This window comes from Megalops cyprinoides, chromosome 12 (genome assembly GCF_013368585.1).
Source record: "Megalops cyprinoides isolate fMegCyp1 chromosome 12, fMegCyp1.pri, whole genome shotgun sequence".
Lineage (NCBI taxonomy): Eukaryota > Metazoa > Chordata > Actinopteri > Elopiformes > Megalopidae > Megalops > Megalops cyprinoides.
Window position 1 is genome coordinate 11531346 of NC_050594.1, and position 26699 is coordinate 11558044.

Here is a 26699-nt window from a genome sequence, read left to right on the forward strand (position 1 = left end):
GTTGCAGGTAACAGGCCTTTTAAAAGACAAGAGAAAGTAACACTGCAGGTATAGATCAGAGGAAAAGATAACACTTTCCCTGGTTCCATCATTACACATGCATCAAAAAGACACTAATAAATCAAATAATATTTGATTGGTTGTATAATATCATACAACTGTTCTATCTGTACAAACTTAACAGTTCTTAACCTCTCATTAATGTGATTTAATACAATTTATTTAAAATAGTTTGTTGAATTTAATTACAGATTTAAAAGGGATTGTCTACGAAGTGCTGACTTCCATTACTGTACTTTCGAAGATACTGCCAATAAATAGGTACAACAGATTAAGGGTTTTATATCCCATTTGAAGATGCATTCAGAGCCATAATGGAACATATTTATGCTTGTGAAAAATCAGCATAGGTTTGTTCTGTAATTGTCTTCGTACTGATGCTGAATGTGTGTATACACACTAATGGTTATTTGGAAAATCAAAGGTCAATAATAAATGGGTGAACTGTTCCGGCTCCCTGAGTTTCTGTCCCTGTTCTTAACCAGCATGCTAATAACGGTTTGATTCTAAAATAGTCAAACAATGTTTTCATTAATAGGTTTTTTCAACAAAATACAATTCAATACTTTTACACATAGTTACAAACTGTATACATTGTTGACTATCCAATGTTCTGTCTGAGCACTGTAGTTGCTCAGACGTATGCACAAATGCAATATGACTAAGGCTTACTTAACAATTGTGCTGAATGTTTTCTCCAATAATTATATTTCAAGTGACGCATTCATTATTATAAATGAACTGACTATACAGTACATAATATTTCTGCCTGAAATATAACATCCTTTCAGTTTCATAAAATATACATTAGAGTGATTCCCTTTTGAAATGTATTGGGAGACAGACACACATTTACATCGCATTTTACACACACATACTTCACAGTGGCAGAAAATGAAGAAATAAAGTGCTGAATTTGGCTTTCTGGATTTGGTGGATCTGGTAGATTTTTTTCAGTGGAGTAACCAGATGCCTGGCTATGAGCTTGCTGACAAGTTGTCCATTTGGGGGTGCCTCAGTGCCAGAGCACCAAGTCCCTTAATCCTCCTCCTATGAGGAAGCTGGACACATTCTTGAGATTCCATAGGAACCTTATGTATTCCCAGCCTCTGTCTCTAGCTCTACGGAATCATCCACTGATCCTTGCTGGGACATAATAGAGGATTTAGTCATCTGTCGAGCCAGCTGATTTTCAGATTCCTCTTCCCCGTCTTGCCCTGATTTTTCTCTGTCTTCCTCATCAGTACCCTGTTTGTGATCATCTGCTGCAGTAGCATCTTCCTCTTCCACTGCCCCATCCTTGTCCTCTGTAGCAGTTTTATCCACATCCTCCTCCTCTGCTTCAGCATCTTGGCTTTGGGTGCAGCCTTCCTCATTGCCCTCTGCCTCAGCTCCAGCAGACTCTCCTTCAGGCACTTCCTGCTCTACATCCTCCTTCTCTTCTCCAGGATTTTCCCCTTTGTTTGATTGAGCTTCTCCTTCTGCCTCATTGTCCTCCTTTGAAACCTGATTATCAGCAGCATCTTCAGCTGTTTCTGCTGCTTCGTCTCCTGTCGATTCTCCCTTGTCAGCCGTGTTGACTTCACCTGTTTCAGATGTTTCAAAGGCCTCATTTCCCTCCTCCGCCCCTTCATTTGCTTCACCCTCCTCCACTGTACTGCCCTCCTCAGCCGCATCAACTTCCTCACAGTTCTCGCCAGCTTCAGCAGTGTGATCACCATCATCTCCCCTGGTGTCTTCATTTTGACTCTCAACTAATTCTTCATTTTCTGCTACTTCTGAATCACACCCCTGTTCTACAGCACCGCCCCCCTCCACCTCCTCAACAGCACAGTCATCTTCAGCTGTCTCCTCTAGCATGTCCTGCTCATTGGCCACCTTGTTTTCCTCCTCCTTTTCTGTTTGTGCTTCCTCATTAGCTGCTTTAGCATCACGTCCCTGTTCCTCTTCCTCATTCTCCTCTTCAGCCTCTTCATCCACTGCCTCTAGGTTTTCATTTTCATCCTGGTTTCCATTGCCTTTGGCCTCATCAGTTTTTTCTTGCACTTTCTGATTGTTCGCAGGTTGCTGTTTCATTTGAAGGATTTTCCTGAGATCGAAAGCCATTAGCACAGGAGCCGGCTGTACGAATTCAGGCTCCACAACTCTGGATGCCATTTTCTTCTTCATGCAAGTGTCACAGGGGCAGTATTCATCCTCGCTGCGCTGGTCACTATAATCAGTTACAGTGGCAGTGAAGTTCCCTTCGCTTATCGAGACGGAGGGATTAATGGATTTGTTGCGCATGACCTTCAGGCGTCGACGCCGCTGTTCGGTTTGCAGTGTTGACTCTCTCGACATGTTTTGCATGGGTGGCCTCGGACTTCTCCCGGCTCTGCTCTGTATTTTCTTCAGTTCTCTGTCAATGCTTGCTTGTATCCTTTTCTGAACCTCATCTCTCAGTTCATTTATCATAGTATCAAGCATGACACTGTCATCCAAATCCCACCGTACTTTAAACTCTGTCATTGCATTAACATAGTGGGTCATAAATTGCTTCTCTATTTTTCTTAATAAGTTCAACACCCAAACGGGATCTGGGTCTTGGGAAACTCTTTTGGTCAATTGTGCTTTTTCCACAAATGGAGGTGTCCCAGAATTTACATCCTTTTGACCCGATGACTTTAAATCATTGCTGTCATTCCCAGAGCTCTTATTTGATGAGGAAGGTGCTTCTATTACATCCGGAATTTCATTGCTTCTGATTATTTCATCTGAAGCCGGGCCCTCTTCTTCATTACACTTCTTTTTATCAATCTCTGCTTCTTCATTCGATGGACTGCCCTGCACTCGACTGGCAATGTCTGGAGTGGCTACGTCAGAAATTTCATCCGGTACTTCTTCATCTAGTGCTGGTTTGGGTGAGGAGACTGGAGAGCCCTCCTTTCCTTCATTCACTTCAGGTTCCTCCTGTAACTCCTGCTGTGTATCCTGTTCCATAACTGGTGTAACTCTTCCCTGTGCTGACCCCATTTTCTGCACCTGATCCACAGCGCACAGGCTCTTGCCAGAGCCTGCTGAACTACTGCTAACATCTACTCCAGAGGAAGACCTGGGGTTATATTCATCATCTTCCTTGTGATGGTTTTTGAAATTGTTCTTGTGCTTTGCCTGCTGACTGTCCGAGGGCTCAGACAGCCAGAGAGACTGCAGGATGTTCATCACCTCCTGATACTTCTTGTTGTTACCTTCAATACCTGCAGGACCTAAGCCCACAAGCTGAAGTTGGGCAAGGCAGTCCAACAGGCCTTGGGCTGAGGAGCTGAGCTTTCTCCCATATACCGGGGACACTTCGGGTAGACTGTTACATCGATTGAGTTTGGAGCTCAACAGGATCTTCATTACCTGAACTGAGGAATGACAGTTCTTTGGTAAGGTCTCTGTTTTGGGACATTTAGGATCAGAAGCATATAGGTCCTCAGCATCTGGGAGCTTTGGCTCTGTTGGTTCTTCAGTGCAGGACTCATCATTTTCCTCTTTTGCCTGCTCAGCTTCCTCATGGTGCTCATTTTCCTCTTCGTTTAGCCCCTCACCTTTACCTACGTCATCAGTCAATTCCATCGATTCCTTCTGCTCCACCACAGATTCAGCCTGACTCTGCTGAATTTCTGTTCCCTCACAATTCTCCTGATAGTCATCACCCATTTCATACATAGAACCATCTGATGGTATTTTTTTCAACCATTCATTCACAACCTCTGTCGGAGACGCATTTGGTAAACTACAGGGCAGTATGCCTGAAATTTCACCTTCCTGCTTTTGCTGTGAGCCGTCACTTTTCTTGTGTCTGCATTTACTTGACCTGTCACTTTTATTGTCCTTTATACTCGTGCCCCTGTCCTTTGCTTCAAGAACACCATTGCATGTCTTGCTAGAGACGCTGGACTTTGATCTTCCAGTAGCCGGTCTTGTATTGGCAGCATTTTCCCTAAGCAGATCTGCTGCAGAGAGCGAGTGAGACAAGATACTGTCACCTGAGGCACCGAGCAATAAGTTGGGTCTTTTCTTAGGAGTCCCTTTCGGTGGACTTGGACAGTGCTGTGAATTGGAATTCAGGCTTGCTGTTCCCTCAACTTTTAAATCGGTTTTAGGAGCCTTCATACTTGACTTTGTCTTTAGGGAGTTAACACTCCTCTTGTCGCTTCCGGTTTCAGACTTCCTTGTTTGCCTTTTTACTTGCAAATGCGGGGAACCATTACACAGATTGTTTTTTGGTCTTCCTTTTGCTGCTGTGGTGACCTGATCTTTGATGTCTGATTTTCCTGATGCAGAGCGTGCTGAGGCACTTGAAGCAGGCGTTGATGTGGCAGTTGAAATGGCATCATCTGCTGTAGCTTTTGATAGGCATTTGGAGCAGATGCTTGAAGCTTTCTCATCCTGATCTGACAGGGTCATGTCTCCATTTTGCATTCCATTACATGACTTTTCAGCGTCCTCATGTGCAGTGTCCTTCTGAACACATATTGACACACTGGACACTTTACTGGCAGGTCGAGAATGCTTAGCTGGGGATTTTTTCTTTGTAGTGCTGGCAGACGATTTTGACATAACTGAGGGCATACTGTCATTATCAACATTTAAATGGCGCTCCAGTTTGTGTTTTCTGGAGTTTATTGTGCTCGCAGACTTTATACTTGCTACCTCTGGCTCACTGCCAGGGAGCATCAGTGAGGCAGTTGAAGCCGGAGAGGCCGCTCTCTCAGAAATGTCATGGTTCCCCTCCACAGGCTCTAACACAGTATTCCTGTCAGACTTGCTATTTAACTTTACGGATTGAACTGAGCACTGTGAATTTTCACATACAGCACTCCCAGCTCTTTCATCCATGTCACCTGCAGCCTGCTCCTCAGGCAGTCCAATGGAAATGGTTACCGTTGATGTGGGTGTTAAGGCTCTCTCAGAAGCACCGTGTTGTGATTTAGCAGATACTTTGGATCTTACTGACATGGCACTGGTCATCCCCTGTGTCTCAGCAGCTGTGTCTGATGCAGGCGTTCCACCTCTCTCTGAGGCTCCGCAACCACATTTACCAGATTTCTTTGACCGGCTGGAAGCTTTGGTATCAACAGACAATGTGCTACAAGCCCTACTGTCATTCACTTCTAATTCATTATCAGCACTATCCCTCTTTGTAGATGCTCTGGCTCCACTGCTATCTGCTTTTTCTGCATGTCCATTATCACCAGTGGGGCTCTCAGAGACCACTGACTCTGGAGTTCTTGCACCTCCAGATGCACTGCATTTAGATTTGTTGGAGTTTCTGGATACTGCAGAAGCTCTCGTTTTTGCTGACAATGCACTTGTTGTTCTTTCCGTATCTCCACTCTTAACCTTCTCTGATTTAACTGATCCTCCCTCAGAAGCACCACACTGATACTTTGTAGATGCTTTTGATTTTGCAGAGGCTGTTGTGATTTTGGACATACTGCTAGCTGCTCTTTCTGTGGTTGCCTCTGGTGCTGCTGCTTCATCACAAGGATTATCTGATGTTACAAATTCTGGTGTAACTGCTCTCTCAGACACATTGCCCTCAGACTGTTTTGATCTCCCTGACTTTGCTGACACATTTGTTCTGACAGACACAACACTATCTGCTTTATCATTTGTCTCCTCCACTTGTCCTTCTGCATTCTCATCAACAGCACTTTCTGAAATATTTGACCTTGGAGTTTCTGCCCTTTCTGACACATTACAACTTGATGAGTGGGACTTCCTGGGTTCTGCTGATGCATGTGTGTTAGCTGACACAGCACTGGCTGCCCGCCCCTCTGTGTCCTCTGGTGCTTCCTCAAGATCTTGTCCATTGGCATTTTCTGATGCCACTGATTCTGGATTTGATGGTCCCCCAGACCTTGATTTTGCAGAGGTGTTTGTTTTGACTGACAAGGTGGAAACAGCTCCTCCTTCAATCCCATCCTCTCCAGGATTACATGATGCCCTTGATCCTGCAGTAGACCTACCACAGACATTGCAGACATGCTTTTTGGACCTCACAGAGCTTGACGAAGCATTTGATTTGACTGACATGGAGCTAACAGCTCTGTCTCTTGCCTTCTCTTCATCCTGTTTTTCAGAGATCTCGGACACTGGTGTATCTGCTCCTTTCAAAGCAGTGCATTCAGATCTGTTGGACTTCATGGACGTATTTGTCCTGGCTGACACCACGCTAACTGATCTGGGTCCAGCCTCTTCCTCTGCCTCATTAAAATCTACAGGAGCAGGGCTCTTAGATGCTGTAGATACAGGTGTGGATTTCCTGTCACATCCATTACAGTGTTGACATTTAAGTGAGTTTCTGGATATCCTTGAGGCCCTTGTACTTTGTTGAGATTTTCTAGATGCCTCTGAGGCTGCACTACACTTTGACAATGTGCTGACTGCTCTGTTCTCCTCCTCACCCTCTGCCACACCTCCATTCTGCATCTCTGACGCAACAGATTGTGGAGACGCTGCTCCACAGTGACATCTGTGGGATTTTCTGGATCCAGAAGAAATGTCAGAGACAGCAGGCGCAGCAGATGTAGTGCCATCTACCCTTTCATCACTCTCCTCCTGAGCCACCTCAACGTCAAGTACATCTGGTGATGGGGATACAGTCTTACTGGCCCTCTGAAGCTTTAATGAGCAAGCAGAGCACACAGATGCTTTGCTTGGAGGCCTGGGTAATAACTGGTACATTGCAGCTGGGTTATTGGCAGAACCATTTGATGTGACACTTTCAACTGCCCTGTAGTCCTCTGCGTTGTGCTTCTGAGACCGTAAAGACGCCCTGGACACACTTGGTGGAAGGTCATCATCATCATCATCCAGGTCCTCTTTAAGTGACTCCAAGACCTTGGAAGAATTACTAATTGCGGAACCTGGACGTTCTTCTGATACCTGGGTGATTTTGAAACTGACTCGATCTTTATGTGAGCCCTTAGATTCGACCGAACCAGCAGTGTGAGGTCTGGTATCGTCATTGTCAGTGCCCTCACAGTGTTCCTCATTTGACGTCCCGCTCTTGGAGGTTGCAGATGCTGCACATGCACCACTACGGCTGCAGCAGCGACTGATGGTGCAGTACTCTACTCTCGTGTCTCCGTCCTCAACCGTCTGTTGAAAGCAAGTCGCTTTTTCAACAACATGCTCAGTGTACTCCTCACTAGATCGAGATATGGTGTGCATGCTGTTCACGGATTCCTTTTTACATACAATTTTACGAGAGCATCCACTGGAACTGGAACAGGATCTAATATCCCTGACTGCTGCCACGTCCCCATGCATAGGGTTCTTCCAAATGTCATATTCTTGGCAGTGATTGCAGCAGTTCTGACAGTGCGATTCATCCAGGTGCGTTCGGCTGAGTTCAGCTTCACACTGGGAAGCGGATTCTGGCTCCGAACAGCTTTCTGATTTGCCTTGCGGAAGAAAGCACGGTTCGTCTCCCTTTCCCGAACAACAGTCGCTGACATTTGCTGCAGATTTCTTAATCTCAGTGGACCACTGAAGTGTCTCATCATTCAGCAGACGGAAACGCACTTTCATTTCCACTGAAAGGCTGCCATCCTTGTTCACAAGTACCCTTTTCTCAATGTCATCGTTCATCATCCTTTCTTTGGCATGGGGGCAAGAACCAACGCAGCCAGAGTTGCCCGGAGACATGTTGAGTCCATTGTGACAGGATTTTTCTGAGGACAGGGAAAACCTGGTTGACCTGTTGCTGGAATCCCATCTTGGGTGAATGATACTCTTCTTTGTCTCAAGTCCAAAATTCACTGTAATTGACACAAAGAAGAAAGAAAGAATTAGACAGATACGTTGTATTTAAAGATGCTATGTGGAAAAATAATAATTACCACCAGGCACACTGCCTCTCTAAGTTCTTATAAGAGAAATTGTTACAATATGGAAAGCACTGCTGTAACCTGCAAACCTGCAAATAAAGTTAATACCTAACAACATGCTCATTCTGTACACTTCTGCTTGAAAGGGTGAATATGACTATTTTTCATGGAGCTCTCATTCAAAAATATCAATTAGTATCTTATTTTTGTTAAATAAAGAAGTATTTATTTATATTACAAGCTTGATAAACCATGACATCATTATGTATCAATGCACAAATGGCGGGGGGGCAGATGTTTTAGTTTAATCCTATACACTTGTAAAGACCTACCATTCTTCTTGCTGTCCTGACCCTCGCTGTTGGTGCTGGATCGTGACCTCGTTCCCAGGCCTGGAAGCTTTTCATCTGAACTTTTCCTCAAGCTCTCCACAAGGAGGGGCCGGAAGGGTTCTCGTCCCACACATACTAATACACTGGGACACTGCACGAGGCTCTGGATGCTGTCAATCTGAAACAAAGGGAAATAGTGAAATCCAGTACATCAGGGGTTCTGAACTTTTACTGTAGTAATGCACACTTAGCTCGACCTGAGCTTTGTCACAAAAACTTACTTAACGTTTATAACTTACTTCTTAAAAATCTTACACTGGGTTTCTTTCATGGTCTTTGGCCTTAATGTGTTTATGTCTCAAAGACAAAGATTCTCAAAGAAATCTCAAAGATTTGTTCATTCAGTTACCTTGTAAGACTGTTCACACTTTCATTTCCGATTCGATTTCTGTCAGTTCTAATTTTGTGTAATTTTGAGTTTATCATTCAAGATCTTTGTTGGTAACAGGAATGTGAACAAGTATTGGGGTATTTGGTTACTCATTAATAGTTATTTTTGCAGTAAGGCTTATGTAATGAATGCACATTTTTGGAAAAACCTGGTGCACATAAAATACACAAGAATAAAGTTTTCATTTCAGGCTTTAGAAGCTGAAATCCATACCAATTACTAGGCAGGACTTTATTTTTAGACACCAACGTGACAGGAGGTGGATCTTTTAAAAAGAGGTAGCCGTAACTTTCAGCACCAATAAGACACTTCGGTGTGCCACGTAGAGTAGGCATCTAAGCACAGCCTTAAATGGGATCCAGCACCTGCACTTCATTTGCATCACATCACCTTTACTGGGCCGTTTTGTGAAGTCAAAAGGTCACACGGAATTATATTTATTGTGCAAAACTATCCCCACTCCAACACATTTATATATTGTATAACTGCAACACTGTGTACACAACATACATTCCGAAAAAATCATATAATAATGCCATTCATATAAGGATTGATCTCAGCATTTAATATTAAACTATGTGTGAATGTAAACATGCTTCAGACCCTTGTGGCAGTAAAAAAGGGACAGTAAAAGGCCAATGAGACTGGTGGTAGGATGCAGATTACATCATATCCTGTTTTCTTAGGGCAGTACATGTAAGACTCTGTTAATTGGATTTGCCCTATACCACAGAGGAGCTGACCACATATCTTACTAACAGTACGCTGCTACATTTATGCAAGAGGACTTCATTCAGACTTCACAAGTTATATAAAACAGCTTGTCCCTGAAATACCAGAATGAGAAATGAAATATTGTTATATAATGTTAATGTTAACCATTACCTACATATTTTACTTTTTCAGCCAAAACTTTCTCCAATGCATAATTTTCTTTCTTCCAGAAACATAAACATAGTAACAAAATATAGATCACAAGCAGCTAATAAAAATGCCCCCTTCAAAGTCCCTCAAATGCCACAATCAAAATGGTCATTTAGTCTCTGAGACCTCAGTGACCATGTTGTTAGAATGTCCACCTTGACATCAGAAGGTTATTGGTTCAAAAACCAGCATGACAACAAATCAGTGCTGACTCCTTCATCCTAGCCACATGCAACAAAACACTGCTCTCTGACCAGTCAAGATTACCAAAATGGTTTTATTAATGTATCTTTTTGGATGTATAAATGGTATGCATCTATATGTATGTAATGGATATATGGATATGTAAATCCAATCATAGAGTACATTCTCTCCAACTTTGACTATCAAATTCAACTGCTCCCTGTTTTATTTTATTTTCTTGCTAATTTAGTGACTGGCAAACCTGTCATACTCTATATCATTATATAGTACAACAGCAGAAAACAGCTATAATAAATATCACAAATATGAGAGCAACATTTTTCAGTTGGACCAATTTGGGCCAAAGCCTCAATTAAAACTACTGCCTCACTTCCACCTACACAGGGAATCCAGTCAAACAGAATTTCTCTCTGCCATACCTTAGCCACTTAGCCACTTAGCCTTTCCACCTAATCGATCTACCAGCTCCTCCCAAGCAGCTGTCCTTCTTCCTTAGCCAAAGCCATGCTCAGACATCTTTTAGGTCACAGCTCTAACCGCCTCCTAGCTGTTCGCCACTGAAATGGAAAAGGTTTGTGGACTCCTTTCCTTTAATTCTTGATATGATGCTTGAATCAGAGGTTCTGAATTCACACTTTAATATTTGTGTGAGAATTCTGTAAAAATGCTGAGCGCAAGCCTAACCATGCTTATGGACATCTTCATTCATAGAGACCCTGAGTGGCGGGGACTGCTTGCCACTTGCAGAGCAACCACCCCCCTCCCAGTGACCATTCACAAGCCCCTATGTGGACTTCCACAGCCATGGGGAAGGCTAATACTGCTACTGCATGCTGCCCTGGTGCCACCCTACAAATAACGGGAACCAGGTTACTGAAATGAGTAATAAGGCATGAAAGTAACCAGGTATCTGAGGTGACAGTAAGCAACGACGTAACTCCAACGATGTAAAAAGGTGTGAAGGTAACCAGGTAATTGAGGTGACAGTAGTCAGGTGAGAGGTTAACCAGGTAGCTCAGGTATAGCTCATTGACAGCAGAGGAGAGGCACTTACCCTGCGGCCATCCAGAGTGTACAGCTTCCTGATGTGGCACTGCATGAGCTCGGAGATCTCGTCCATGAAGACCCGAAGACTCCTCGCCGTTCGCCGGCTCAAAATGATGGACCTTCGTACCGCTGGGTCATTGTTCTTCACCAGCACGATCCGTCTGGGGTGCCGGTGGTACCGGTGGCCAGAGTGTGGGGCAGGGCCGTCCTCTGGGCGGGATGGCTTCCTGCGAATGTTGTGGGATTGGCTGTGGTGCCACACGGCCGGCCGTTTCCCTGCCGCCTCCATGTTGATGGGCTTGACCGGCCGGCGGTCGGAGCAGAGGTAGCAGCCTCCATCCTCCAGCTGATCCAGGCAGTTTATGCTGTGGATCCCCCGCGGGGTGGTGACGGTCCGCACGCCAAACGGCAGAGGCACCTTCTGGGAGAGGTCGTCCAGGAGGGCGTTGAAGGACTTGAAGCTCCGCCGGTGGATGGCCATCCTCACGCCGCCAAACTGGACATCGCCGCTCTTGAAGAAGGTGATCTTCTTGGCTGGGGTGGCAGAGGTGACATGGGAGGGGCGTTTCACCAGCTGCGGGGCCTGGGGCTGGGTCTCATTCTGCAGCTGGGAGTGGGGGTTCGAAGAGCCCAGAGAACCTGCCTGCATTCTGCACTCTCACTCCACACTGCAGGAGGAAAACATATTCGGTATTTAACATCTCGTGTGACGTTCCTGCTGGTTCATCAACAAAATGAATACGGATGTAACAGTATCCAATATGGTGACCTTTATAATTTAACATTGCAATGTCATTTTACTGCAGCAAAGGAACAAATGGACAAACACCTGAACACCTGCTGAGTAACCTACTCATTAGCCATTAGGGTCTGGTTTTTCTATGTCCACACATTAAATTTTCAGTAAAATTAAAATGTGTCTAACCTACAGCCCATGGTGCACATCCAAGTATTCAGGCTTACATGAAAATGTAATAAACCTTGTGCTGTACTCACAAAACTTCACAAAACTTCTGCTAGCCACTATTACTGTATATACTGTACTGCATAGTATTGTTGTCTTTTGAAATAGTAGGTCATGACCACTGTTTCTCACACGCAAACAATGAATTTTCCTAAATTTGGTCTCCAAAACATGCAGTAGATTTCCTCAACCCCCACCTGAATGGTGTTTTTATCTCTGTAAATCTCTCTAGAAAAGTCTCCTGTCTCCTGAGTCTCCTGCTGCTATTCAATGTTTTGTGTGATAGCTGATGATATATTTGATTTGGCAGTTTTTTATGCATGCACACAATTCAGTTTCTTTCAGAACGGTTTCCAAGGTAATCAAAAAATAACTGATTATTCCTGCTTTGCACCACTGATATTACTAGCAAGCCATACGTCACAACAGCTATGATATAAGTTGGCAAGCATTAAGATATATTAATGTAGATGAGTGTTAAAGTATCCATCATGAAGACCACCATCATTCTGCCGTGCTACAGATTTATTAATATGTGTTGCTGGAAACCATGTCAGCCATTTATCATCCCAGAGCTCCTGAAGACCTGCAAACCTGCCACAGTTGTTCTCCATTCAGCCTTGTTTAACTGATCCACAGAACAATCACAGTCATCGGTTAAACATTTTATCTAAAACCCAAAGAAATGACTGACTGTTACTTGGGGGACCTGTGGGCTCTCCTTCAGAGCAAGTACATAAAGTGATCATTGCTTTGACCGAGTCATTTCATCCCACCCTACCCCCAATCCTCAGGGCCCTGTTGGGTGCAAAGGGGGTCTCACTGTAAGTTTGGGGTTTAACATGCTGACATGCCATCAGATTAATCCTGTGCTTCTATTTCATGTTCATAAACATCAAAGTTGTTCTGGAAAACATGCTGCATATCTATACCTCTAAAAAGCCAGGACTGACACACACTTAGGTATGTAAATCTTAGGTGTAGATCTTAGGTAGATCTTAGGTATGTAAATAAATCTGGTGCCAACAGTGAGGCACAACTGCTCAATGAACAACTGACTACTACAGTCTGTGCACTTAACTCCAATCGGGTCATTGTAACGAATACATTTCAAAGAGTCACCTGAACGAGCAGGCAGTGTCTTTACATGTGTGAGAGACACAGGAGAACCCAGATAAAATTTATGAGTGAAACGAGGTCAGAGAGATCTTATTCAGCAGACCTGCAGTTGAAGGTGCTGGTGAACCAAAAACTCAGGCCTCTAACCTCGAAGCGCTTTGTATAGCAGATGTAAGGGTTATACCTTTGCTTTTTATACAGCAATGTGGGTTTCAGGATCAATTATATGACTGCAATGTTGGGGGTGAAAAAACAGATTCACTGAAGCTGATTATGATGAACAAAGGGCATTGTGGATAAACTGAATCGGGCTCATCCCCCAGGGGTGAGTGACACCAGGAGATGGGTTATTAGCAGCAGTGTAGCGTAGAAGCAGAGTAGGAGAACTGTTGTTTAGGTTATAGAGAAGATAAAGACCTCTCAGAGCAAGAGCTAAAATACAGACAGCACTAAATTCTGAGTTAAATTCTTGCAAACAGACAGACAAGATGCATAGTCACAAAAATTCACAGCTAGCTGCTTTTCTTTTGTGGTTCAGTTAGAACAGCACCCAGGGAAATTCCTTGGTTGGACATACAAAGCACATATAAATCTACCTTGTAAGGGCTGCTGATATGGTGTTAGCTTTGCATGTACTACACACCTTCCCAGAGTTTCATCTAGTTCATTTTAAATACTCACTCAAATGATACTCATACTCACACAATAACTGTACATAACTATTGATATTTTCCCAAGCTCCAGCTAGCCTTTTGAAGTAAAGTTACAATATTAAACAGATTTGTCATTTGTCCCAGAATTGCAGTTTTAGTAGGTTGTGCATTATTTATCTACAGATGCCTCCTGGATATTCAGACTGAATTACCAATGTTCCTGCACATGCTGTAAACATGCAGCTGTTTGGTGGCAAACAAGTGGTACCCCTTACATTTTAACAGAACTGTGACAAAGAAGTTGCATGGCATACTTCGTAGATGCACTTATTTATAAGTCGCTCTGGGTAAGAGCATCTGCTAAATGATGTAACGTAATGTAATGTAATGTAGATGGGAAAATATCCTTTTAACCACTACAACGGTATGACCAGGCCATTTCCTGAGTTCTGGCAAAGAGGAGAGACCAGGAACAGTATGGAGGAACAGTATGACTGGATTTCTAGAGATTCTTGAAGGACAGTGCCCTTTTATTGCACACAAATATAACCTATAAACAAAGCTTATTAGGTGATTTAATCTCGCTTAAGGGTGTCATGGCTGCCATTCAAAGACCCAACTGACAGAAAGTGGTTGGAGGAAACTCAAAACCACATCCTCCAAGCTTCATATAATCACTGAGTTTAGTGTAACAGAGGATACATCGATTCATTGCTTCTGATAGAGAGCTGAAGATTGCAGCCGCTCTGAGAACCGTCAGAGAAAAACCAGTTACACAGAAGACTGCATATTCCTGACATATAATAATCACACACTTTCCTCCAAACAGGTACTGGTGCTAAGTGAATTTTTCTGTCTGGTAATGGGGTTCACCTAGAAGTCCACTGTAGCTTCCTCTGGCATCCACGAGATTGATGGTTTTTTGAAGAAGTATGCAGCTGTTTCAGCTAAATTTGTGTATTACCAATGCAACGGTCATCACAGTATATCTTTGAGTAAGACCATTTTCATTAAAGCAACTCATTGATTAAAATCCACCATCCATCAATCCAGCAAATGAGGGATTCCACTGGAGAAACGCTGTCTCATCACAATTTCTCCTCACCAAGTAAAAACATCCAGTTTCAGATGGCAATTAGGTTACACAACAAATAGTATGTCAGTTATTATATAGTTACTCATTTCTGTACAAACAGGGCTATTTCTGCCAATAAAATGGAGGCACATACATGACTGAAATATGGGTGGCCTGTAACTAGGCCTCAAAAGGGATTAAAGGGGTGCTTTTTAGGTCCACAGGTTACAGGCTGTTCTAAACTGCATTTCCTCTGCTTAGACCTTGTTTGGCACCTTAATCCATCACTGATAAAGATTAAAGTATATATAGAGACATCACTGAAATAAAAGCTTTGAATTTTACAAAATTTGAATACACTGCATTTCCTTCTACAATCCATTCATAATTAGTTCTTCATAATACATACAGCATAATATTTAAGTTTCAGGTGTCTTACTATACACGTATATACACATATGTAGCCATTTATTTAAAATTGCACTGTAATACAGTGCTTTTCCAAACCTTAGCATGTTTTCAGGAGCTTTTCCAAGGCCATATCAAACACCAATACACCCAACTGATATAATATCTAAATTTAACCATGTACAAAATCACAGTTCTTTAATGCACACACTTTTACCTAGTGAGATCCAACTTTGTTAATTATCCTTACAGCTGGACAAGACTTCTCTGCAACACTTAGAACCTGCAACCTTAAAGCTGAATATTCTTGTGTTTCAGAGTCTGTTCTTAGCAACAAATGCTGAAATTTTTTAACTGTACTCACTCTGTCTGTGTACATGGTCCAATGTGACTGAGACACCCCAAAAATAATTTTGACTTCTGAGCAAAAAATTTACAAACCCACTGTCAAAGAAACAAGCCCAGCAACAACAGTGTGAGGCATCCACAGGCAAAGCTAGCTAAGTTCAAAAGCCCTCCACTGAAAGGTCTAACCACTAATCAGCTCCTCAAGAGGCTAAGGATAGAATGAAAATCCCCTTTAATCACATGAAGATTTCTCTAAAATCTGGGAGAGCGTTACACACATGACCAGGACTGCTGCCTTTTGCACAGAAAGGAGACAAACAGTTTCCAGTGGTACGAGCAGAAACACCCCCAGCCCATGAGAAGTCCTGCTCCTTTGTGAGAGGACAGCACAAAGGCTCGTCTGTCTGCACAAAAATGCACATACACACATACATGCACTTACATGGACAAGCACCCCCCCCCCCCCCCCCCCCACACACACACACACGTTCCTGCACTTACATGGACAAGCACACATACACACACACTTTCACACGTGTACACACGTATGCAGATACGAACACTGGCAGAGGCACAGACTCTACAGTTAACATATACAATATTTTTGACTGGTAATGCAAGTTTTTTCTGTTTATCAACATGTTAAGTGATATATACATGTATAAGCAAAATTAAAATGCATGATTTCCTTCCGTCACCCTCCTATACCTGTTATAAAACAACAAATATATCAACCTAATTAAGCACTATTTAGCACAACCACTTTTGTTCAAGGAAGGAATCGCAAAAAAAAAAATCTTGTCAATCCTAAAAAATGTTCAGAAAGGAAAATAATTGCAATGTACCACCTCGATATGAATGGATTTGTTCATTATTAATAGTATAATATTAATTATGTTTAGTCTTGTTATTATGTTTTATTATTATATTAATGGCCAAGACATAGAAATTGAAAAGCAAATAAACCTAGTAAATATTCCATTTGAAGGCCATGCTCAAATATGATGAAAATGAATAGAACACTAACAGAGATCACATGTTCTCTGGTATTCTAGTAGCTGTAGAATCAAAGTGGAATGGGACAGCGCTGGGATGAATCTCTCCATGTCTTCCAGGATGCCGGCATCCCGTAATCCCAGAAAAGCTAGAGCACCCTCCCCACAAGCATCTGCTGATACCTGCCGAGTCACAGCGTTCCCACCAGACCATCTGCACTCTGTATTACTGAGCTCTGTCCTGCAATACTGATACTGCACTCCACACCGTGATACTGCACTCCACGCTGAAATACTGCACTCCACACCGTGATACTGCACTCCACACTGTAATACTGCACTCCACACCGTGATACTGCGCTCCACGCTGTGATACTGCGCTCCATGCTGTAATACTGCACTCCACACCGTGATACTGCACTCCACACTGTAATACTGCACTCCACACCGTGATACTGCGCTCCACGCTGTGATACTGCACTCCACACTGTGATACTGCGCTCCACGCTGTGATACTGCACTCCACACTGATATACTGCACTCCATGCTGTGATACTGCACTCCACACTGATATACTGCACTCCATGCTGTGATACTGCACTCCACACTGATATACTGCACTCCATGCTGTGATACTGCACTCCACACTGATATACTGCACTCCATGCTGTGATACTGCACTCCACACTGATATACTGCACTCCATGCTGTGATACTGCACTCCACACTGATATACTGCACTCCATGCTGTGATACTGCACTCCACACTGTGATACTGCACTCCACACTGTAATACTGCACTCCATGCTGTGATACTGCGCTCTATGCTGCGATACTGCACTCCACACTGTGATACTGCACTCCACGCTGTGATACTGCACTCCATGCTGTGATACTGCACTCCACACTGTGATACTGCACTCCACGCTGTGATACTGCACACCACACTGCGATACTGCACTCCACACTGTGATACTGCACTCCACACTGTGATACTGCACACCACACTGCGATACTGCACTCCATGCTGTGATACTGCACACCACACTGCGATACTGCACTCCACGCTGTGATACTGCGCTCCACACTGCGATACTGGGCTCCATGTTGTGATACTGGGCTCCACACTGTGATACTGGGCTCCGTGCTGTGATACTGCACTCCACACTGCACTCCACACTGTGATACTGCACTCCACACTGCAATACTGGGCTCCGTGCTGTGATACTGCACTCCACCCTGTGATAATGAGCTCCTTGTGGAGATATTACACTTTGTCCTGTGATACTGTGCTCTGTGCTGCGACGCTGTGTTGTGAAGACTGGTCTAGAGTCAAGTCCTTTTTCCTCAATATACAGTATGTTTGCAAAGCTTTGGTGATCATGTTATATACATATAGGCATATAGAGGGGTAGTAGGTATGCCATCCGCCAAGTCATATGTTGGCAGGGCCCCCTGTGGGGTTTCCTGCAGAAACAACCACAATGACTCTCAAGTTTGACTCATTACAAACATTAATGTGCATGCCATTTCACTTCTTTCAAACACAGAAAATTTAAACAAAATGCCATATGGCCACACAATAAAGGCCCAAATGTAGGCTGTTTTCAGTTTCATCCTTTTCTTTTTTCTCAGCTTCTGATTTTTCATGTTGCCTCCTCACCACTGGTCTCTCCCCACATGCAGTCAACAGTCACATCTGTTCATTGTAGGAAATTGCAATTCACTTTCTCCCCACAGTAGAAAAGATGACAGCCATATTGCTTGTGCATGAAAGCTATCTGGCTAGCTATGTCACCAAAAGGCTAATAACAGCACTGATATAGCACTATATTCTCAACAGGCCTCACAAAACTTCTAAAACACCTTCTCTAGCATGAAGACAAGACTTGCTGCATTCTGCCATCAAGAAAAGGTGTTCAGTACAAGATTTCATTCTTCACCTGTAACAACATGGATCATGCCAATCTTGCCAATCACCTTCATGAACAGTGTCATTTATCCCATTAATAAACCACACACAGACATTTCATTTATATATTCGACAACATAGACGCTAATCTGACTCCAAATACTGCCACAGCCACCCTGAGTATGCTACCTAGGTAATATGGTTATAAATTTATTCAGGTTCATAACCAGCTAGCAAGCAAATAAGACTTACAAAGGATTAGTCTTGCTGGCTAGCTAGCTACCTTGATAATAACATGCGCAGATGTACTGCATTCCTGTCCTGATATGCACACAACCATTTATAAACACCCTCACTAACAAGCAGTACTGCCACCATTCCCCACTTTTACAATGCAAAACAAGTGACATAGTGTATCATTTCAACAGCTACCATTTAGTACCAAAATAAGTATCTTCCCACTTGCGGTACACAAAAATGCTGTTACTCACACACCCTAAGAACTTCCTTTCTATGAGTCAACGTTTGCAAAAAAGATCTGTTACTAAAAGTAATGATATGAAAATGTAGTTACACGAGACATTTTCGGTGAAATCACCTCACATAAACTGGGCAAGCATTATTTCCAAGCAAATCTATCAAACATTTCCAACATTTTCAATGTACAGTAACTCAGGCACTGAAGAACTACTGAATGAATCTATTAAAGCGGTATGTCAGCAAACAGTTAAACTGCAAAGGTGCAAACTTCAATGGTTTTGAAATTTGTCATATAATGTTCTGAAAACAATCTTTGAAACACTTTTAGATGTTTATTAGATTGTTTTAGTTTTTTTTTTTTTCATTTAAACAATTTTAACTAATGTATGTAGTTTACATGTGTAGTATGTGATGGTCCAGAGAGAGCAATGAATTTCGCATTAGTGTTCAAGGGTCATCCATTTCCCTGATATCATGGCATTCTCCCTAGTAATACACCAGAGCCCTCTGCTGGTCAGTAGAGGAGCATTCAATTGTTCTGAAACAGTAGGGAAAGGTAATTTACATATAAATTAAAGGAAGATTAAAATTCAATAACACTATTAATATATGATTTGTATATCAGCAGTGTTATTGTAGTACTATCAGTTTGTCTTATGCAGGGAAGCATTCAGAGTAATGTAGCTGCAAGATTAAAACATCTGATGTAACACTTTGCTGGTAATATCTGTGACATCCTAGCCTACTTAACAGTTGCAAAATTACAGAAATTTTTCAAAATGGGAAAAATTGCCATTGCAAATGATGAGAATTTATGGCTATAATGGGAATTTTCAGGAATTTATGGGAATTAATAGTTTTTTTGCATAGTGTCTGCTCTTTCCCTTTGAATGTTTATTATTGTCTTTCACTGAAATATACTGTTCAGATCAAATACAAACACACTTTAAAATATTTCACTTATGGTTTGGAACTTTAAATAAGATTTTACACATTTCATCACCACATGTACCACCAACATATTACTTCATCCATGACAGCACTTATCCCTGAACGGCAGTTCTGGGTAGGCAGTTTGACGCTTTCGTTTTTCGCAGTGTGTATGTGATGAAAGCATGATCTGTACATTGATGCCACATCATTGTCACAGGGTACCTAATCACTCCAAGATATCAGAACTCAGGACATGTTTGTTCGTGGAACTTTGTGAGTAAAAACAATCCAGTGATTAGTTGGTTGGTAGGTTGCTTAATGATCAGGAGTCACGCTCCATTAATAATTTAAAAGGTGAACCTGATCCAGACTGAGAACATAGTGTGCTCATGTGTGCGGGATGAAAAAAGATCATTTCCAAAATTCCCACGGAAAACTTAAAAACTGAAATGAAGTTTAAAGATTTAAAGAAAGAATGTGTTTTGAGAATAATGGCAAAAACTAAGGAACGTTATACAGCTACAGACTACAGCTTCCTTTCACTGTATGGAAAAAAAAAACTCACTACCAGTCAACAGATTGCTGTTAAAACGTTACTCACACTCAATCAATTTCTATCAAAATCAGCAGTAGTACAGTAAAGCAGGTCTGAGAAGGGAGCTTTTGGCCAGCATCAGTGGCCTTATTGGCGAAGCAAGTGTTTGTTCAGTGGCTGTAATCCTGCTACCAGCCTTCTCCAGTAAGGAGCTTGCGGGGATTGTCTTGGGTGAGTCACCAGCGGGGACACAGCCCTTCCCCGGCACACATTCCACTAACGCTCCACCGACGTTCCCCCAACGCTCTGTTAATGTTCCGACACCCGCTGACAGCTGTTGGTCCTGCTGAGGCCCTGTTCTCCGCTCAAACCAGCACACCTGCTCTCCTGTGCCATGTTCTAGATACCACCAGACGCATTCTGCACTAACACACTGAAGACAATGTTTCAGCGCCCCCTGAATGGTGCTGAAAATCAAGCTGCACAATCCACTGTACCAGTTTTGCTGCCAAGCACCAAACCCACGTTAAAGTAAAGGATAGGGCAATTACTCCCCCGCTTCCGAATTTAGAGGAATATATTAACATGAAACAAGGGTTCGGGGGGGGGGGGGGCACTTCTGAAATTCCTAAGACTAGAAGGAAAGCTGACTCTGCCTTTGGGTGCCCACCTACCCAACTGGATCTGCATGCCACTCAGCCAGGTACATCTGCTTGCCTCAATCAGGACTGAAGTCTCTTAGGTTTCACCATCTCCTGCATACGCACTTTTTCAAACACAACCTCTGCAATATTCATACATTAATTTCTTCATGCCATAAGCTCAGGGGCCACCATTTGTCACACACTCTTGTGTACCCAGGAAGCCGAAATAAGGCATTCATCATCAAAGTGCTCATGCAAACATAAGCATAATAAACAAATTAACACAAGCTATGGAAGGGAAGAATCTGAATAGAACCTGCCAATGCTTCTATCCTTAAAATTACTTCTAATTTTGGATTAAGCTCTGTTATGGTGAACTGCTTTCATATGATCCACATAATGTGCCATTTCCAGAAGCTCCTGTAAACACAGACCCCACCCAGAAAATTCCTGGACTGAACAGCAACACTCCATAAACACATACGCTGTGCAAGCAAGATGGTACAGTAATCCTGACATTAGAAATAAGCAGAGAAAACACAAAATTTGTATTTTTAAAAAGGCAAGTGCACCATTTCTGTCATTATAATAAAACAATGGTAAATGTGCATATCACCATCCCATTCCTTTGGGTGGAATTACAAACCAAAACCAAACTACCAGTACGACATAAATCACCCATTTTAACGACTCCAGAGAGTCTGCTTGTCTTCATGTGCAGGCATGTGTGTCTGAAGCCCCACAGACTCAAGAAATTAAGCTACAACACAGTCCACCACATACCATAATCTTTCCTAAGTGCTTTTTTACACAGCATTCTGCTATATGCAAGAAATCCATCTTAAAGCACTGTTTCTGCTTACCATCACAGGCTGTAGTGAACTGGAAACTTTAACTATGTGGAATTTGGTATCACTACATGTACTCTTATACAAATGTAACAAATTTTCACTGAAAGAAAAATGTGCTGCATTATTAATGCAAAAGTTAGTTTTTCCAAATTTTAAACACATTTGTAACAAACATAAACAGACGAAACTGTCAGTACTCCGGCCCCCTAGCTGTTTTTTTTTTTTTTTGTATTCTCCCCAGCTGTCATTTTGATCCATGTGCTTTTGTTTGTTGTTTGTCCTTGTGTTCCAGCCCTGCCCCGCTCTCTGCCCTGTCTCCGCCCACCTGATCATCTCCACCTGCCTGCCTGCACACCTGTTTCCCATCCCCTTATCAGCCCAGCCCTATATCTTCCCTGCTTGTTTCTGTCTTGTTTGCTAGTTTGTTGCAGTGTCTTGTGCCTGTTTTGGTCCTGCTGTGGTTCCTGCCTGTGAGTACTGGTTACGATCCAGCCTGTTCCCTGACCTGATTCCTGCTTGTCGCCTTGCCCCGATTGCCTGCCTGCCTGGTTCCTGACCCTGCCTGTTCCTGTTTTCGGCCCTGGTTTCGCCCACGGACTGCCTGCCTGTTAACGACACTGCCTGTTCTGGTTTGCGATTTTGCCTGACACTCTCAATAGAAGCCCTTCGGAACCTGAAGCTCTCATGTCCGCGACTGAGTCCTTGCCTGAGCCCTGACAGAATCCTTCTACCACAAAATTTGCAGAAAACTACAAACTCACTTTGAGAGATCCATCAAACATATTTGATCAGCTATCCATGGACATGCATATGCTAGTTGTTCCTCATCCCCTTTGCCCTTCACACGCCAAATAAGCCCTGTCAGTCTGCCAGTCATACCCTCATATGGCCCCTCAGTGCTGCTCAAATCCACTGAGTCAGTGCTACTCAGACTAACATGTCCACAGAGTCAGTGCTGCTCAGATTGATTTGTTCCTAGAGCCACTGCTGCTCAGATTACTGGGTCCAGAGTCAGTATTTTCCTTCCCATTGCACAGGACTAGTAGCATTCACAGCCAAAAGACTCCCATGTCTGCTCATCCAAATGACCAGCTATGTCATCACTCAGAAAACAGTCCTTTACACCAGTGTTTGAGTCTATTACTTAGCAGTAATAGAGAGTAATAAGAAAATAAAGCATGCTTGCAACAACAGACCATAAATCCACCAATTTTTATTATTTTTTTTCTTCAATGAACAAGATGCCTGGGCCATTGCTGCTCTGTAAAACACATGACATCCCTGCCCTGTCTACTGTTGGATGCAAGGTCCTCACTCATGGCCTACCTGAGCCCTGCATGCCATCCCCTGTTGACCATAATGCCCATAAACTCGAACTGATGCAACAAACTGATCTTATTCCATTGCTTTCCAGAAGTCTCTTGACAACAATTTTCCCTTTTTTCCAATGAGCCTTTTAGGTTTTTTGATATCCTCTGGAAAATGTCCACTGTAAAAAAGACTGATTAATTTATACAAATATAACGATTTTCCAAACAAGGCAGCAATCGTTGAAAATAGGTTATCCTAGCATGTAGGGTTCATTCTAGGTTAACCTAATCAGCCTCATTATGGCAACCATCCAAACATAGCGATAAAGTAGGAGGGACATCAACACACAGGGAAGCTTCTGCATTTAATACAGTAAATAAAATGCAAATTATTGTTATACTGTTCATTATTTTAACTGCTCTATTAATTTATCAAAACAATAATGCAAATTACTGACAGAAATATCTGACTTCATAAATATTGTGACACTCCTGCCGTGTGGTGTTTGCATGTGCAATGAGTGCGTGGGTGTGTGTGTATGAGTGCATGCATGCTAGTGTTGTGTCTAAGAGTGGGAAAAGGCCCTGTATAGCTAACCCCTGCTAGACCTATGAAAAATCTAAGGGGGAAACACTGGAAGTCCTACAATTCCAATACAATAATCCCTTTACCTTGTACTGCACATGCATGGACCGCCTCTCCTTCACATCAAAGCTTGAGGTGAATCTGCACCTGTAATCTCACAGGGCCTCCCTCCCCTACAGGTAAACAACTGCTTTCATAACATCACATTGAAGGCCACCACATATCTGATGTTATGGCTGAACTTTGTTGATTACCTTGAATTGTCATCTCTCTCTACAAATGAAACACTTAAACTTGCAATCCTTCAGAATATCAAATATCGTCTTTCAGTCAAACGGCTGCAGATATTCAGTAAGACCAGATTCCTTCAACTCACACAGATCAAGAAATTTATGATATATGGACAGCGGAACAGAAAGATAGATAAGACTATTTTTCCAGTGAACAGTAAAAGAATTCTCTATCAAATCTTTCATTCTGAGTTATGCTCGGATACATCATGCAGAGAAATAAACCAGGCGTACTACTCTAACCTACCCAGCTTCACCTCTAACAAAAAACCCAATCTACCCTATTCTCTTCCTCCTTGTCTCCATTTACACGCTTCTCTGCTTACCGTAATGGAGGCAGGTGCATTCTAGCAACACTAGCACTGCGTCTCTCCAGACACCTCTTCCCTCTGCGTCCTCTGTATGGAGCTGCTGCTCGTAAACCCAGGCAGAGCTCAGACCTGCCTCCTCTCCGTTCTTTCTTGAATTAGTTCCACACACGACTCCGCCTGAGCAGGCAGATGCTTTCTGGCCGTTTTAATCGCACAGGTGAAAGGGAAAGCCAGCCACCGCCTCGCCGTGTTTACAGGTCTGTGTCAGGCCTGCTAGCACGCACAGACATCCACCAGCAGAGCAGGGCAGCCAGAGTCTGCTCCATACTGACACCAATCAGTCAATCAGCCTAATCATCATGTGAATGGGTCCATACATGGAGAGGGGAATAGGATTGATAGCAAAGAGGATTACACAGGCCTGCGCCATCTGCACAAACAGGAATTAACTCTTCAACCACCGCAGTGGAGGCAAATACAGCAATGAAGACAAAATGAAAACAAGATTTTGGAGGAGAAAAAAATGCTGTTCTCAAACCTTGTTCCTGAACAGCGATAGTGTACTGGTGGACATCTTTCCAAATATTCTATTGATTTATGAAATAAATGTGCACACTACTATCTCCAGAGATCCTCAGAGAAGTTTAACAGCCTTTTTGAAAATGACAGGATAGTAGCAGATTTTGAATTAAAAAAAAAACCCCTGACTTTAAGAAGAAACGCTACCTTAAATTATTAACTGTATAGTAACGTATTGTATTCACAAGCTGGCCTTTAAAAAATATATATATATTACAAAAATTAGATTTACAAGACTATACTGTTTTTACTATTTTGATAATACTGATTTCCATACAACATTACACATACAAAACGACATATGGTTAAAGAGTCATACAATTTTGGAACCAATGTGATACGTTCACACGCACAAAAGGATACTGTCAGAAGTGGGATTCGAACCCACGCCTCCAGGGGAGACTGCGACCTGAACGCAGCGCCTTAGACCGCTCGGCCATCCTGACATACAGAGAGCGGTAGGTAGCCCTGGTTAAGACTCTCAGTTTCAGTAACATGTTTATCGTGTATTAATTGTGTACGCATCGATTTTTAGTTTTGAAGTCTGTAATGGGTACCTATCTGATGTTTCAACACTGTTCAACAGGAACACTGCACAACTACTTAGCTAGTTAGCTAATGTATGTGGTCTGACAAGCTACAGTAGCCATTGAAATACCGAAAATGGTTTAACCAAAAGTATTTAAGGAATTGTACTCGCGTTAGCTAAATTATTAGTTTCCACCTCACCCAGCCAGATAGCTAACTAACGTATGCTAGCCATCAGGAGCATATTAACCGTGCTACACTAGCTAGCCGTCTATGCCCAAGAAACGGGACGCCCTTAACGACAAACAATTGGCTTCCTTAACAACACAGCTGTTGCAAGCGCTGCAATACCAGAGAATATGAAAATGTACCGGTAGCGTTAGCTAGTTAATTCTTGGTATCAACATAACGTCATATCCATTTAGCAAACTATACTAGCTTCTGATGCTATCTAGTTCACATATCCAGCTAATTATGATTAGCTAATTATTATTATTTCAAAAACGCCTGCTATTATTAGTTAGTATTAAATGCATGGTCGTTACTAACTAGCTAGCTATACAGTTGTTTATTCTATTCATCTAGCTAGCTAAACAAGAATAGCCATTTTTAAATACGAATACTTCTCACTATTGCATGAGAAACCACAGGACGGAGACTGGCTTGCAAAATGGACACTAGATACTATTGCTTCGCACATGCAACAAGTTCCAACATATCGACAGAAATAATCAGAAGCAGATGAATTTGACGGCTATAAATAATGCAAAACGTTAAAAGGATAAATACCTTCTTTTCTATCCAGCCGTTTCCATAAAAATAAGACAAAGGCGGAGCATTCGCGGATTTACCTGAATTAAGCCAGTTCTGAAAGCCCATAGTTTCCACCAACGCAATCAAGTGCTGAAACGTTAGATCGCCCCCGCTTATATGTCTGCGCAGTAGCTATAAAGTGCCACGATTCCGTGTTTTTTACTTAAAAATACTACTAATAATACCGGAGATCCAATATTGTACTATTCTGTTGTTTTATACAAAAACTGACTCAAAACCAGTTTCCCTATCCCTCTCATTTAACAATGTATCCATGAGTTTGTGTGAGGTGACCCGAAACAGTAATCACAAGACTACCACAGTATCATGTTTGCTGTTAAAAGCGGGTTGCCAGAACAAAGTCGGCAATATCGCGTTAGAGTGAGTCCCTCAATTTACAGATGTGGAACGCATTAGCAAATTAAAACATCGCTATGTTGTTGATGCCTGACGCTAATTAAAGACACATTTTATATCCCAGA

General features: G+C 42.6%; 1 protein-coding gene and 1 non-coding gene across 2 annotated transcripts; both read right to left on the reverse strand.

Moving 5' to 3' along the window:
* Positions 1 to 976: 976 nt before the first annotated feature.
* On the reverse strand, positions 977 to 26323 carry rp1l1a (rp1 like 1a). Its single transcript, XM_036542224.1, has 4 exons — positions 26256 to 26323; positions 10891 to 11551; positions 8258 to 8435; positions 977 to 7856 (listed from the first exon to the last, which is right to left on the reverse strand). Exons 2-4 carry the CDS (start codon positions 11530 to 11532, stop codon positions 1153 to 1155), a joined length of 7524 nt encoding a protein of 2507 aa, XP_036398117.1. The 5' UTR covers positions 11533 to 11551; positions 26256 to 26323; the 3' UTR covers positions 977 to 1152.
* Positions 25240 to 25322, reverse strand: trnal-cag. The gene has a single exon. It is a non-coding gene; the product is annotated as a tRNA-Leu (tRNA).
* Positions 26324 to 26699: the final 376 nt, after the last annotated feature.

Bases quoted from the DNA above. Each gene is read 5' to 3' on its own strand.
- rp1l1a (XM_036542224.1), bottom strand. From the start codon at position 11,532: ATGCAGGCAGGTTCTCTGGGCTCTTCGAACCCCCACTCCCAGCTGCAG. The intron at 8,436-10,890 runs GTAAGTGCCTCT...CCTTTGTTTCAG, and splicing joins ACACTCTGGATGGCCGCAGG to ATTGACAGCATCCAGAGCCT. The intron at 7,857-8,257 runs GTAGGTCTTTAC...TGTCAATTACAG, and splicing joins TCAGGACAGCAAGAAGAATG to TGAATTTTGGACTTGAGACA.